A 14,343-nucleotide genomic window follows, 5' to 3' on the forward strand; every position below is an offset into this window, starting at 1 on the left:
TAGCTATCTAGCTATATATCTTGTGTTGTGTTTATAGCAGACTCCTCACTCAAATGTGCACTTGCAGTTTGGGGCAACTCCAAAGCAAACTCCACATGCCCCAACATGTTATTTACCTGCCATAGTGTGAACCCATTACCCCTGTGTCGGATCTGTGGTTAGACTGGCATATTTGCCGATACCGATATGACCCGATATGACAAATAAGGGCCGATCTGATACTTTACCGGGACATCTCTAACAAAAAGCATTGATTATTAATTAAGGGTGTAACGATATATATAACTGCATCGAAAAATCAAGTTTTAATTTCAAGAATCGAAGTATATCGAAATTTAAACGGCAACATTGACGTTGTATCGTATCGTTTTGAAATGCAAAGTATCGATTGTATCAATAAAGAAGAAAAAGAAAAAGAGGGCTTTTAATTACATTAATGTCTATTTATTTTCCAGAGAATCGCTGCGTTTATTTATTTATATCAAAATTCATACATTTTCCCTTCACAATATGCACTATCCCAGCACATGTTTCACACATACTGTACAGTATTTCATGTCTTTGCTAAATAGTTACTGTATCGATTTCAAATCATTGAATCGTATCGTATCGCCATAATGAACCAATATATCGTCCATGTATCGTATCGCTGTTACAATGTATCGTTACACCCCTTTTAATGATGGGAAACCACTCCCAGGGCTAGACCCTGTCAGCCCACCCCTCAGAGGAGACCACTCCCAGGGCTAGACCCTGTCAGTCCACCCCTCAGAGGAGACCACTCCCAGGGCTAGACCCTGTCAGCCCACCCCTCAGAGGAGACCACTCCCAGGGCTAGACCCTGTCAGTCCACCCCTCAGAGGAAACCACTCCCAGGGCTAGACCCTGTCAGCCCACCCCTCAGAGGAGACCACTCCCAGGGCTAGACCCTGTCAGCCCACCCCTCAGAGGAGACCACTCCAGGGCTAGACCCTGTCAGCCCACCCCTCAGAGGAGACCACTCCCAGGGCTAGACCCTGTCAGTCCACCCCTCAGAGGAGACCACTCCCAGGGCTAGACCCTGTCAGCCCACCCCTCAGAGGAGACCACTCCCAGGGCTAGACCCTGTCAGTCCACCCCTCAGAGGAAACCACTCCCAGGGCTAGACCCTGTCAGCCCACCCCTCAGAGGAGACCACTCCCAGGGCTAGACCCTGTCAGCCCACCCCTCAGAGGAGACCACTCCCAGGGCTAGACCCTGTCAGCCCACCCCTCAGAGGAGACCACTCCCAGGGCTAGACCCTGTCAGTCCACCCCTCAGAGGAGACCACTCCCAGGGCTAGACCCTGTCAGCCCACCCCTCAGAGGAGACCACTCCCAGGGCTAGACCCTGTCAGTCCACCCCTCAGAGGAGACCACTCCCAGGGCTAGACCCTGTCAGCCCACCCCTCAGAGGAGACCACTCCCAGGGCTAGACCCTGTCAGTCCACCCCTCAGAGGAAACCACTCCCAGGGCTAGACCCTGTCAGTCCACCCCTCAGAGGAGACCACTCCCAGGGCTAGACCCTGTCAGCCCACCCCTCAGAGGAGACCACTCCCAGGGCTAGACCCTGTCAGTCCACCCCTCAGAGGAGACCACTCCCAGGGCTAGACCCTGTCAGTCCACCCCTCAGAGGAGACGTACACGCTTGAGCAGAAAACTTAATATACACTTGAAACACATTCAATAGAAAAATCGAGTACAACTGAGAATAAAAGTATTAAAATACATGATTGATGATAAGGATTAAAAACACGTACAGAATGAGAGGACCTCAGACATGACAACATGTGTCTATCCATGATAGGGTTTTGTTAGTGTCCCTGCCTGGTGAGTTGTGAACCAGGGATCTTCTGCCTGGTGAGCTGTGAACCAGGGATCTTCTGCCTGGTGAGCTGTGAACCAGGGACCTTCTACCTGGTGAGCTGTGTACCAGGGATCTTCTGTCTGGTGAGCTGTGAACCAGGGATCTTCTGCCTGGTGAGCTGTGAACCAGGGACCTTCTACCTGGTGAGCTGTGTACCAGGGATCTTCTGTCTGGTGAGCTGTGAACCAGGGACCTTCTGCCTGGTGAGCTGTGAACCAGGGACCTTCTGCCTGGTGAGCTGTGAACCAGGGACCTTCTACCTGGTGAGCTGTGTACCAGGGATCTTCTGTCTGGTGAGCTGTGAACCAGGGATCTTCTGCCTGGTGAGCTGTGAACCAGGGACCTTCTACCTGGTGAGCTGTGTACCAGGGATCTTCTGTCTGGTGAGCTGTGAACCAGGGACCTTCTGCCTGTGAGCTGTGATCCAGGGACCTTCTGCCTGGTGAGCTGTGAACCAGGGACCTTTTGCCTGATGAGCTGTGAACCAGGGACCTTCTGCCTGTGAGCTGTGATCCAGGGACCTTCTGCCTGGTGAGCTGTGAACCAGGGACCTTTTGCCTGATGAGCTGTGTACCAGGGATCTTCTGTCTGGTGAGCTGTGAACCAGGGACCTTCTGCCTGGTGAGCTGTGAACCAGGGACCTTCTGCCTGGTGAGCTGTGAACCAGGGACCTTCTACCTGGTGAGCTGTGTACCAGGGATCTTCTGTCTGGTGAGCTGTGAACCAGGGATCTTCTGCCTGGTGAGCTGTGAACCAGGGACCTTCTACCTGGTGAGCTGTGTACCAGGGATCTTCTGTCTGGTGAGCTGTGAACCAGGGACCTTCTGCCTGTGAGCTGTGATCCAGGGACCTTCTGCCTGGTGAGCTGTGAACCAGGGACCTTTTGCCTGATGAGCTGTGAACCAGGGACCTTCTGCCTGTGAGCTGTGATCCAGGGACCTTCTGCCTGGTGAGCTGTGAACCAGGGACCTTCTGCCTGGTGAGCTGTGAACCAGGGATCTTCTGCCTGGTGAGCTGTGATCCAGGGACCTTCTGCCTGGTGAGCTGTGAACCAGGGACCTTCTGCCTGGTGAGCTGTGAACCAGGGACCTTCTGCCTGGTGAGCTGTGAACCAGGGACCTTCTGCCTGGTGAGCTGTGAACCAGGGACCTTTTGCCTGATGAGCTGTGAACCAGGGACCTTCTGCCTGGTGAGCTGTGAACCAGGGATCTTCTGCCTGGTGAGCTGTGAACCAGGGACCTTCTGCCTGGTGAGCTGTGAACCAGGGACCTTCTGCCTGGTGAGCTGTGAACCAGGGATCTTCCGCCTGGTGAGCTGTGAACCAGGGACCTCCTGCCTGGTGAGCTGTGAACCAGGGACCTTCTGCCTGGTGAGCTGTGATCCAGGGATCTTCCGCCTGGTGAGCTGTGAACCAGGGACCTCCTGCCTGGTGAGCTGTGAACCAGGGACCTTCTGCCTGGTGAGCTGTGAACCAGGGATCTTCCGCCTGGTGAGCTGTGAACCAGGGATCTTCCGCCTGGTGAGCTGTGAACCAGGGACCTCCTGCCTGGTGAGCTGTGAACCAGGGATCTTCCGCCTGGTGAGCTGTGAACCAGGGACCTCCTGCACTGGGGAACTCCTAGACCAGTGGGTCCCAAACCTTTTCGTGCCAAGGACCCCCAAATTGACACTAATTAGCCCGCGGACCCCCATTTGAAAAGATATGCCAGGGAGTTTTACGGCTCTAGCAGTGAATTTCAGGACCCCAGAGGACCTCTGCATGTATATTGTATTAAAATCACTCTTAGTTTAACTCTGAGAGTGTACAAATGGAACCATTTGGTTCCATTTGTTCCATTTGGTTCCATTTGGAGTTACAGATCCATGGGTCCATTTGGTTCCTAACTATCATTTAGCTGATGGACAAAAACTATGAGACTAAATATATTGACAATTTCGTCAACAAATAAAAACTACACTAAAATGTTAGGAAGCGACTAGTGGACAAGAGATCCAGTATAAGTCATTTTACACTTTGTTGCATGCTTAAAATAGCAGATCTAGATCGGCTATTTTCAGCAAGTGTAAAATCAGCCATTACGGTGGCATCAAGGCCTGTCAACTAGATTTAGTCGACAAATCTTATATTTAGTGGACTAAAACTAAAACTAGTCGCAGCCCACGGGCAGACTCTTGAGCAGGAGCAGCAGCGTGTCCCTGGCGCTGGCGATGCGCGTCTGGCCGCGCCCGCTGCGAGAGTCCATGCTTCCGGAACGGTCCATCAGGAACAGGAACTCCCCGCGCGGAGTCGACGCGGTCGCCGTCGCGCTGCCATCGGGGAACTCCGGGTACAGGCTCAGCATGACCACCGGGTCGCCCATCAGAGAGCCGGTGGCGCCGGACTCTCGTCCCGCCTCCACCACGGCGGTGGGCCGGTGGGCGTCGGCGTAATAAACCAGCAGCTCCACGTCTCGGTCGAACCTGTGTCCCGCGGCCAGCCTGACCGTGGCCCGGGTCCGCTCGGCGTCGTCCAGGTACCGGACGGACTCCAGGGAACAGTTGGGACTCCACTCTGGAGATGGGCCGAGGAGAGCTCAGTCGGGCAACGAAGGACAGAGCGTAGGGCACCAGAGAGGCCGGGACGGAGTTGGCCTGAGGCTGACCGCCGCCGCCGCCCCCTTGAGGCCGGTAGCGGGGGTTGAGCACGGTGGGCAGACAGAACCTCAGGCCGCCGTCGGCCTCCAGGGCCAGCTCGGTGACGTACTCCAGCCTGACGGTGGCGCTCTCCCCCGGAGGCAGGCTGCCCACGCTCAGGGAGAACACGTCGGGGCTCCGCTCGCTCTCCTCCAGCAGGAAGGCGTGGCCGCCGGAGCTCAGCGCGTCGTCGTACTCCTCGCGGGCTCGCCGCCTCTCCCTCACCTCGGCCACCACCTCGCCACGGCGGCCCAGCGCCGCACTGAAGTGGCAGACGGCGGTGTCGCCGGGCAGCGGGAAGACAAACACGGCCTCCAGGGGGGCGCTCCTCGCCGTTCTCGTAGCGCAGGGTGGAGGTGACGGTGGCCACGTGGTCCCTCACCTCCACCTCCAGGCTTTCAGAGGAACCGGCTCCTTCTGGGAGGAGAGCAGAATGCAGCACTTCACCCTCGCATTATTACATATTGGACTGATAGACATTACAGTGGAATATACTAGAGTATACTTATATATATAATATACTATACTTACAATTACTGCCGTCGTGTTGTAATTATTATGCAATTTGTTAGTTTTATAAGTTTATTATTTTCTAAATATATATTTGGGTAAAAGTTAGTTTTTGGAGTTTAGTTCCGTCATTTCCGGTGCTATGCCCATATATGGTTTGAGTCTGTACAGTACAGTACAGGAATTCATCATGAAAAAAAGGGAAAAGAAACATATACAGTGAGGGGAAAGGGGGGGGGGGGCGGTGGGGGAGGGGGAGAGTACTAGTACTCATAGTGCTACAGTGTGTGAGGAGGTCTTGTGGACACAACATGTAACAATAAAAAGCACCTTGTATTATTGCTGCCATCATCATTAGTTATTAGGCCCTGTCCCATTTGTCTCCTTTTATGATGATTTCCTGTTTTTTTGTTATATAAAGTGTATAGCCTATTTGTATGTCTCTAAATGTTATGATGAATTGAAAACGGTGGACCCTGTTGTAAACAAGTGTAATGCTTTATTAGCCTGGTATCCAGCCTGCTTCGCTACGTTCGGCGGATTTTTTTTTCTCTCAAAAAAAATCCGCCGAACGTAGCGAAGCAGGCTGGATACCAGGCTAATGCTTTATGGTGTCGTCCACAGTTAACAGTTTTTGTATTAAGTTGTGCTTGAAATGTACCTATTATTCTGCATACTGTTAATAAATACTTCGATCAATCAAAAGTCACCATTAATGCACACAGCTGGCATGCTGTGGCTGTGTGGCACCACACCGCCCTCTAGTGGTACAGATGAGTTGTGGTTATACAGCTTTAATGGGCAAGGAGGAGGAAGAATATGATATGAAAAGGAAATGAACTTTCTGGATATTATAGATAAGATAGTTGAAAAATAACAACGCTCTCATTACCAAAATACCAAATATTTAACAAAATACCAAACATTTAACAAAACAACCCAACAGCCTTGTTGGCGCACCTTTTGGCTTTGTTTTCATAGACCTGACCGCTTGTTTCTCCCGTGACATCCGATCTGGCAACACACTGGTTAGGGAGTTCAGAGTAAACGAAACCTAAATGTGTTTGTTTCTGTGTTTCAGCCTCGCCCAGAATCAGTCCTCCTGTTTTTATGAGAGAACTTCTAGTTCTGGGAACTCACGTTAGTCTCAGTCAACAGTCATTCTCCACAGAGAGGTGATCGTCAGTCAGTAAAATGTCTCTAGTCGTGGACCAGGACCAGTTGTTCAGTTGTTCTCTGTGCGTGGAGGTGCTGAAAGAGCCAGTGACTCTGCCCTGCGGACACAGCTACTGCTTCGGCTGCATCGAAGGAGCCTGGGACCAGGAGGCCGAGGAGAAGAGCCTGTCCAGCTGTCCTCAGTGTCGAGAGACCTTCTGTCCACGGCCTGCTCTGAGGAGGAACCACATGCTGGCTGAGGTGATCATTCTGATGACCATCAGAGAGAGACGTGAAGTAGACTTGGATCCTGACGCCCAGCGTCTTGGAGTTTAGTTAAAATAGTCTTTGTACTTTCTCACTTGGGGTCCGTATATCTACATAAACGTTCATATTTCAAATGTAAAGTGCGAAACCCATGGCCACAGATGTCTTAATTATGTACGGACCCTCAGAAGTATCTGTATATTCCTTATTGTTCAATAAAAAGCCTTTTAATCCGATCGGTGGCCATTTTCTCTATACTTTAAACTGCGCAACCCTATCGTTTGGGAGGTGTATTGCACTCTGATGATATGTTATAACTCTTCGAGGAAAAATAGACACCGATGGGATTAAAATGCGTTTTATTGAACAATACGGACTATAAGGGTACTTCTGATCATCTGTACATGATTGTAACGTCCGTGCCCATTGGGGAAGCTGTTTATATTTTAAATATGAACGTTTATGTAGATGTACAGAGCCCAAGTGCGAAAGTACAAAGGCTATTTTGAACTAAACTCCAAAGACTTTAATGTAATATAAGTATTAATGCTAGAGCTGAATAACAACATGACTTTACTGATCACTTGGTTAGAATGTTATCATTTATGGTGGTGAGTAAGTCCATGTTTTTTCTTTTTGTCTCTTTTTCTTTTCTCTTTTTCATTTTCATTTTATTTTTAAGGTGTGGCAGTCTATTGTGATAGTAAACAATGAACCTAGCGTTTAAAAACATGCTCTCTATCTTCCATTTTAACATTGTGGTCAAAACATGAGGAAAAATGACCAGGATGGTTGTTGTCAAAACTAGGTCAAGTGCTACAGGCTGATCATCTGGAGTATATATATTCTGTACCAGTGTCATGTTCAGGAAGTGAACTGTACCTTGAGCTGCCCTGATGCGTAGTTGTGAGCCTGTAAAAAAAGACAGTTCAAGAAAATAACCACTTAGTTATTTTTGGCTCTGAAGTTGTAAGGATGTACTGTTTACACGTTGGAAAGAATGTATAGCATCATTAATGCTGAAATAAATGTTCATTTTAAATAAGTCTGAATTCTATGTAAGACATGCTCAGATAGTTAACATTCCTATGATCATGGACATGTACAGTACATAGAATGACTAGAGATTCCTGTTGGCTTAGTTTACAATTTAGGCATTTATCCCAGACGCTCTTAAAATCCAGAGCGACTTACATTAAGCATTACTTTAGTTGTCATCAGTGAGTGAGCTTTACACACACCAGCAGGCTAAGGGACAGCTGTTCTTTCTCAGGAAAGACTGACTGTGCAAAAACCCTCAGCACACACTTTGCACTTTCACTGATATTTGTGCCCTGGCTGTTATTGTTTTTATTGAGTGATTTTAGGTTGTCGTTTTGTATTGCAGTGGAGCTTCCGAGTGTATGTTTTCCACATGTACCTAACCAGTGCATCTACGTGACAATAACGTGAATCTGAATCTATTTGCAGCTTGTGGAGAAACTGAGGACTCCAGATGTTCAGCGGTCTTCTGTCTCTGCCGCTCCGCTCTACGCCGGCCCTGCGGACGTAGCCTGTGACCTTTGCCCCGAAAGCAGACGCCACAAAGCCGTGATGTCCTGTCTGGGGTGTGAGCTGTCCTACTGCGACACTCACCTCCAGCTTCACTACAATGTTCCTGCATTTAAGAAGCACAAGCTGGTCCCGGCCACGCGCGCGGCCCGTCTGCACCACAACATGTGCTCCAGACACCACAAGCCCATGGAGGTGTTCTGTCGCACGGACCAGCAGTTCATCTGCTACCTGTGTGCCATGGATGAACACAAGGGCCACGACACGGTGTCAGCGGCCGCGGAGATGAGCCACAGACAGGTACCGTAGAGAGGAGCCACAGACAGGTACCGTAGAGAGGAGCCACAGACAGGTACCGTAGAGAGGAGCCACAGACAGGTACCGTAGAGAGGAGCCACAGACAGGTACCGTAGAGAGGAGCCACAGACAGGTACCGTAGAGAGGAGCCACAGACAGGTACCGTAGAGAGGAGCCACAGACAGGTACCGTAGAGAGGAGCCACAGACAGGTACCGTAGAGAGGAGCCACAGACAGGTACCGTAGAGAGGAGCCACAGACAGGTACCGTAGAGAGGAGCCACAGACAGGTACCGTAGAGAGGAGCCACAGACAGGTACCGTAGAGAGGAGCCACAGACAGGTACCGTAGAGAGGAGCCACAGACAGGTACCGCAAGGAAATGTAGGAGTTCAGGCATTCAGTTTAAGGTTGACTCGGTTCCACAGATACAATTTGTGAAAATAGCCGATCTACAAGCTCACAACGCCTCTCAACGCGAGGAGGTGTGAGCTTGTAGATCTACTATTTTCACAATGTTTGAGCAAACATCTCATTTTTTATGCATGAGAAGGCAGACCTCCCAGTGCTGCACGATTCTTGCTCAACTGTGAATCTCGATTTTCCTCCACGAGAATTGAGATCACGATTCTCACACGATTGTCATTTTTTCCATGAAAATATTTATTCAAAAAGCATAAACAAAAACATAAGAGTAACTAAAATGAATTGGACAGCCATCTAGTGCTGCACCGTTCTTCACAAAATCAGATTGCATACAGTAGGTGTCTGAATCTAGATCTCAATCTTTTTTTATGATTAATTGAGCAGCACTATCACACATCAAAGAGAGAGTAGCAGAGCTGCCCTGCTATCGGTGTATAAATGAACGTATTGTGTCAACTGTGTCTTCACGTTGTGTGTGAATCCAAACGTTCTCTTGCAGAAACAGTTGGGGACGAGTCAGCAAAACCTCCAGCAGAAGATCCAGGAGAGAAAGAAGGAAGTGAAAGAGCTGAGAGAGGTCAAGGAGACCCTGAAGGTCAGAGTTCACATCAGGCTAGCTAATAGTTCCTGATGTTCTGTTACTTACTGTGACTACTCAGTAGTTCCTGATGTTCTGTTACTTACTGTGACTACTCAGTAGTTCCTGATGTTCTGTTACTTACTGTGACTACTCAGTAGTTCCTGATGTTCTGTTACTTACTGTGACTACTCAGTAGTTCTGATGTTCTGTTACTTACTGTGACTACTCAGTAGTTCCTGATGTTCTGTTACTTACTGTGACTACTCAGTAGTTCCTGATGTTCTGTAGTCCATAGAATATTATGTACAGCTACAAATATCACCCTTGAAATTAAACGGTTTTAGAACCACTGGTATTGTAGCCTGGGCAGCATTCCTTTTCGGGTTTATGATCCGGTCGGGAGCGGATGATATCGTTACGTCATGTTGTAGTCATTGTTCTGTAGTCATCAGGATGATATCGTTATGTCATGTTGTAGTCATTGTTTTGTAGTCATCGGGATGATATCGTTATGTCATGTTGTAGTCATTGTTCTGTAGTCATCAGGATGATATCGTTATGTCATGTTGTAGTCATTGTTTTGTAGTCATCAGGATGATATCGTTATGTCATGTTGTAGTCATTGTTTTGTAGTCATCAGGATGATATCGTTATGTCATGTTGTAGTCATTGTTTTGTAGTCATCAGGATGATATCGTTACGTCATGTTGTAGTCATTGTTCTGTAGTCATCAGGATTATATCGTTATGTCATGTTGTAGTCATTGTTTTGTAGTCATCAGGATGATATCGTTACGTCATGTTGTAGTCATTGTTCTGTAGTCATCAGGATGATATCGTTATGTCATGTTGTAGTCATTGTTTTGTAGTCATCAGGATGATATCGTTATGTCATGTTGTAGTCATTGTTCTGTAGTCATCAGGATGATATCGTTATGTCATGTTGTAGTCATTGTTTTGTAGTCATCAGGATGATATCGTGACGTCATGTTGTAGTCATTGTTTTGTAGTCATCAGGCCGGAACCCTCAATCTGGAATCTTTTCCCTCAAACCGATTTTTCCCAATAAAAGCTGCAGGCTACGAGGGAACGAGTCATGCTTTTATAGAGAAGGTATTAATTATTCTTACGGTTTGAGGGAAAGGAAGTTCTGCTTTCGATGGTTCTGGTCTGATGACTACAAAACAGTGACTACAACATGACGTAACGATATCATCCGCTCCAGACCGGTTCACACGGCAATTTGGTAACACAGATCAGATTTCCTCCGAGGTGGAAAGCCTGGTGACCCGAGGTTACTGGTATTGTAATTGTATAACAGACATGAAGTCCACATACTGACACGTACGGTTGTGATGGAAGCGATTCTGGATCCCAACCCACTGCACCACACGATCGATCGTGCGTGTGTGTGTGTGTGTGTGCGTGACTGTGTGCATGTGTGTTAAGCAGAGCTCTGCAGAAGCAGCCATGGAGGCCAGTGAGCAGATGTTCTCAGAGATGAAGGCGAGCGTGGACAGAAGACACAGCCAGGTTAAAGACATGATCAGACAGCAGGAGAAGACAGCCGTGTCCCAGGTTGAGGACGTCCTGAGACAGCTGGAGGAAGACATCGCACAGCTGGAGAGGACACACGCTGAGCTGGACCAGCTGTCCCACACTGATGACATCACGTATTTCATTCAGGTTCTGTCCCACACTGATGACATCACGCATTTAATTCGGGTTCTGTCCCACACTGATGACATCACGCATTTCATTCAGGTTCTGTCCCACACTGATGATGACATGCATTTCATTCAGGTTCTGTCCCACACTGATGACATCACGCATTTCATTCAGGTTCTGTCCCACACTGATGACACGCATTTCAGTTTTAGGTTAAACCATTTAACCACTTTAAACCTAAATATGTTGGTTATTTGAAAATAGCAGATCTACAAGCTCACAACGTTTCACCAATTGACACGTTTGACCTTGTACTGTACATATTGTATTGTGCTATTTAAAAAAAAAAGTGTAATATCTTTGAAACATTTTAATAACACAAACCTTGTCTGGCAGACAATATTTTCTGATGGGGGTCTGGGGGCCAAATACATATTAATTGAATGGCCCTTGGTATGAAAATGATTTACGAAGCAATATTATAATAATAATTGTTATTAATACTATTATGTATGTGTTCTCTCCAGAGCGTCCAGAGTGCGTCCAGCTCCAGTGGACCTCCAGTCTTACCCAGTGATGTCGTGTCCACTCTGAGCTCCTTCACTCAGCTGAGAGAAGATGTGTCTGCTCTGAGAGATGACCTGGACCTGGTCCTCAACACACCCTGGACACACACAGGTTACACACACACACACACACACACACACACACACACACACACACACACACACGTCAGATTGAATGGTCAACCAGCCATCTTAGTAAACGGTGGATTGTTAAAGTCAGAAACAGTTGATTTTAAGGCTGTCACGATACTCGATACGTACCGAAAATTCCCACTTTGAGAAGCAATGCTTTAGGTCATTCTTCAGAGTGTTCTTCATCTGACTCATGTCTTGTGTCTAGTTGATGTTTTAGTTGAGGTCATTCTTTGAATGAATAGTTTATTTCGATCTTTTCAGAGAGACATTACACATAAAACAGTTATTTTAAGGTGATCGAAAAGGCATAGGCGGAAGCTTATAGCTTATTAGTGCCTATATCTTTATCCCAATGTATTCCAAAATACTAATGTGGATATGCATAAAAAACAACATGTAAACAAAACAAACAAATAACATTACAAAAGAGAACAGAACAAAAAAAACAGAAAAACAGACAATGAGAAACAAGTGTTTAGTTGAGGTCATTCTTCAGAGTGTTCTTCATCTGACTCATGTCTTGTGTCTCCAGAGTCTCCAGCTGATGTTTCTCATCCAGCAGAGCCTCAGACCAGAGAGGAACTCTTACAATGTGAGTCCATGTTCAGGCTGAGTGTTTTCTGACCAACAGCTTGATGACACTGACGTTCATCATGTGTTGTCGTGTGTTCTCACAGATTCCTGTCCGCTCTCATTGGATAAGAACACAGTACACGACAACCTCGTCCTGTCAGAGGAGAACAGGAAGGTGACCAGAGAGAAAACTCAGCACCCTGACCATCCAAAGAGATTTTTATTGTACCGTCAGGTGTTGTGTAAGGAGGCTCTGACTGAACGCTGTTACTTGGAAGTAGAATGGAATGAGGGTGAACGGGTTTATATAGCAGTCTGTTACGACGACATCGACAAACATGAGCGTTTTCAGTCAAGCTTTGGATTCAATTCAAAGTCCTGGTGTTTAAGATGCTTAGGTGACGACTGCTGGTTCACACACAACGGCATCGATACCAAAGTGACAAAGCCTACTAGTTACACCAGAGATGTTAATACCGATCCCACAGGTGGTTATCCAGATGGGTATACGTATAGTTTCACTTCCACCAGGGTGGGGGTGTTCCTGGACCACAAGGCAGGGACTCTGTCCTTCTACAGTGTTGGTGACAACACAACAACCCTCCTCCACACAGTTCACACCACCTTCACACATCCTCTCTACGCAGGGATAGGGCTTCATGGTCCCTCTGATTACACAACACTTAAGAGTCGTCGTAGGAACAATACTATGGCTGTAACTCATACAGCAGAGGTGTGTAAGATATGGTAGGCATGTTTAAAGACACCTGATCCTGGTATTCAGTTGAAAACCTCACCAGTGTTCTGTAGGGAAAGAGAAGATCATAGTGTATAGGAACTACTTGGTGGATTAATTGGTAGATGATAGTTATGCTTTGATTGTTTATTTTCACATAAAAGATACCAAATTGTCAAATACCGTACACTTAATACGTAAAGAAACAGGCAAACAAATTTGTGAATCTACTTTTTTTTCTTTTACTGCCTTGCACTGCGAGGCGTTGTGATCGTTGCTTGTAGATCGTCTATTTTCACAACGTTTACCCCTGTCTTTATATGACAATTTGGTAAATAAAGAGGTCTTAAAAGACATTAAATTGTAACTTTATAAATGTGCAGATGTCCTCTCTATAAACGTATACTGTATAATTACACTGTATACACATTAAGATCCCTCTTTGGGAACCACTGCTGTCGGCAGTATTCTTGCAATAAAGGTTGGTAATGACGAGAGAGTTGTTGTTATTTTCAACTATCTTGATAAAATCCATAAAAATGACTTCTATTCCTGCCTTTTAAAACTGTATAACCTCAACTACTCCTCTGTCACCAGTAGAGGGCGGTGCGGTGCCACACAGCCACAGCATGCCAGCTGTGTGCTTTAATGGTAACGGGGACTAATGTTGATGGCAGCAATGATTCAAGGTTCAAGATGCTCTTTATTGTTACATGTTGTGTCCACAAGACCTCCTCAGACACTGTAGCACTATGAGTAATAGTCATTCAACAAGATAACAGTACAATATAGACCTCACACTGTAGCACTATGAGTAATAGTCATTCAACAAGATAACAGTACAATATAGACCTCACACTGTAGCACTATGAGTACTAGTCATTCAACAAGATAAACGTACAATATAGACCTCACACTGTAGCACTATGAGTAATAGTCATTCAACAAGATAAACGTACAATATAGACCTCACACTGTAGCACTATGAGTAATAGTCATTCAACAAGATAAAAGTACAATATAGACCTCACACTGTAGCACTATGAGTAATAGTCATTCAACAAGATAAAAGTACATAAAGACCTCAGCTCCTAAGACATTGTTAGCAACGCAAGTAGACCAATATAGTAATGCAAAAAGAAATGGCAGCATTTAAAAGACAAATATACAAGAGACAAAAAGACAAGAACATCAAAGGCTAATGCTTGGGTTTAGGGATTAGAATCTACGGTGGTTGCTGGGAAGTAAATGACACATTCATGAAAATAATATATAACACCACCCGGGAGCAGTATGGGTTGGCGCCCCAGCCTGTGTCTTCCGT

General features: G+C 46.7%; 1 protein-coding gene and 1 pseudogene across 4 annotated transcripts in view; one reads left to right on the forward strand and one right to left on the reverse strand.

Moving 5' to 3' along the window:
- Positions 1–13,518, forward strand: part of LOC306914470 (tripartite motif-containing protein 16-like) — a 30,217-nt gene extending 16,699 nt beyond the window's left edge. For all 3 annotated transcript variants that reach the window (XM_079491505.1, XM_079491506.1, XM_079491504.1), the window contains 6 exons: positions 7,961–8,341; positions 9,262–9,357; positions 10,794–11,027; positions 11,537–11,687; positions 12,243–12,302; positions 12,388–13,518. In XM_079491505.1, coding sequence (XP_079347631.1) covers positions 7,961–8,341; positions 9,262–9,357; positions 10,794–11,027; positions 11,537–11,687; positions 12,243–12,302; positions 12,388–13,034 — 1,569 coding nt within the window. In that variant the 3' untranslated portion in view covers positions 13,035–13,518. The remainder of the gene's footprint in view (positions 1–7,960; positions 8,342–9,261; positions 9,358–10,793; positions 11,028–11,536; positions 11,688–12,242; positions 12,303–12,387) is intronic.
- Positions 4,033–5,038, reverse strand: LOC306913730 (von Willebrand factor A domain-containing protein 5A-like; annotated as a pseudogene). Its single transcript has one exon. The product of its transcript is annotated as a von Willebrand factor A domain-containing protein 5A-like (transcript).
- Positions 13,519–14,343: the final 825 nt, after the last annotated feature.

The sequence above is a fragment of the Electrona antarctica genome, assembly GCF_951216825.1.
Source record: "Electrona antarctica genome assembly, chromosome: 21".
Classification (NCBI taxonomy): Eukaryota; Metazoa; Chordata; class Actinopteri; order Myctophiformes; family Myctophidae; genus Electrona; species Electrona antarctica.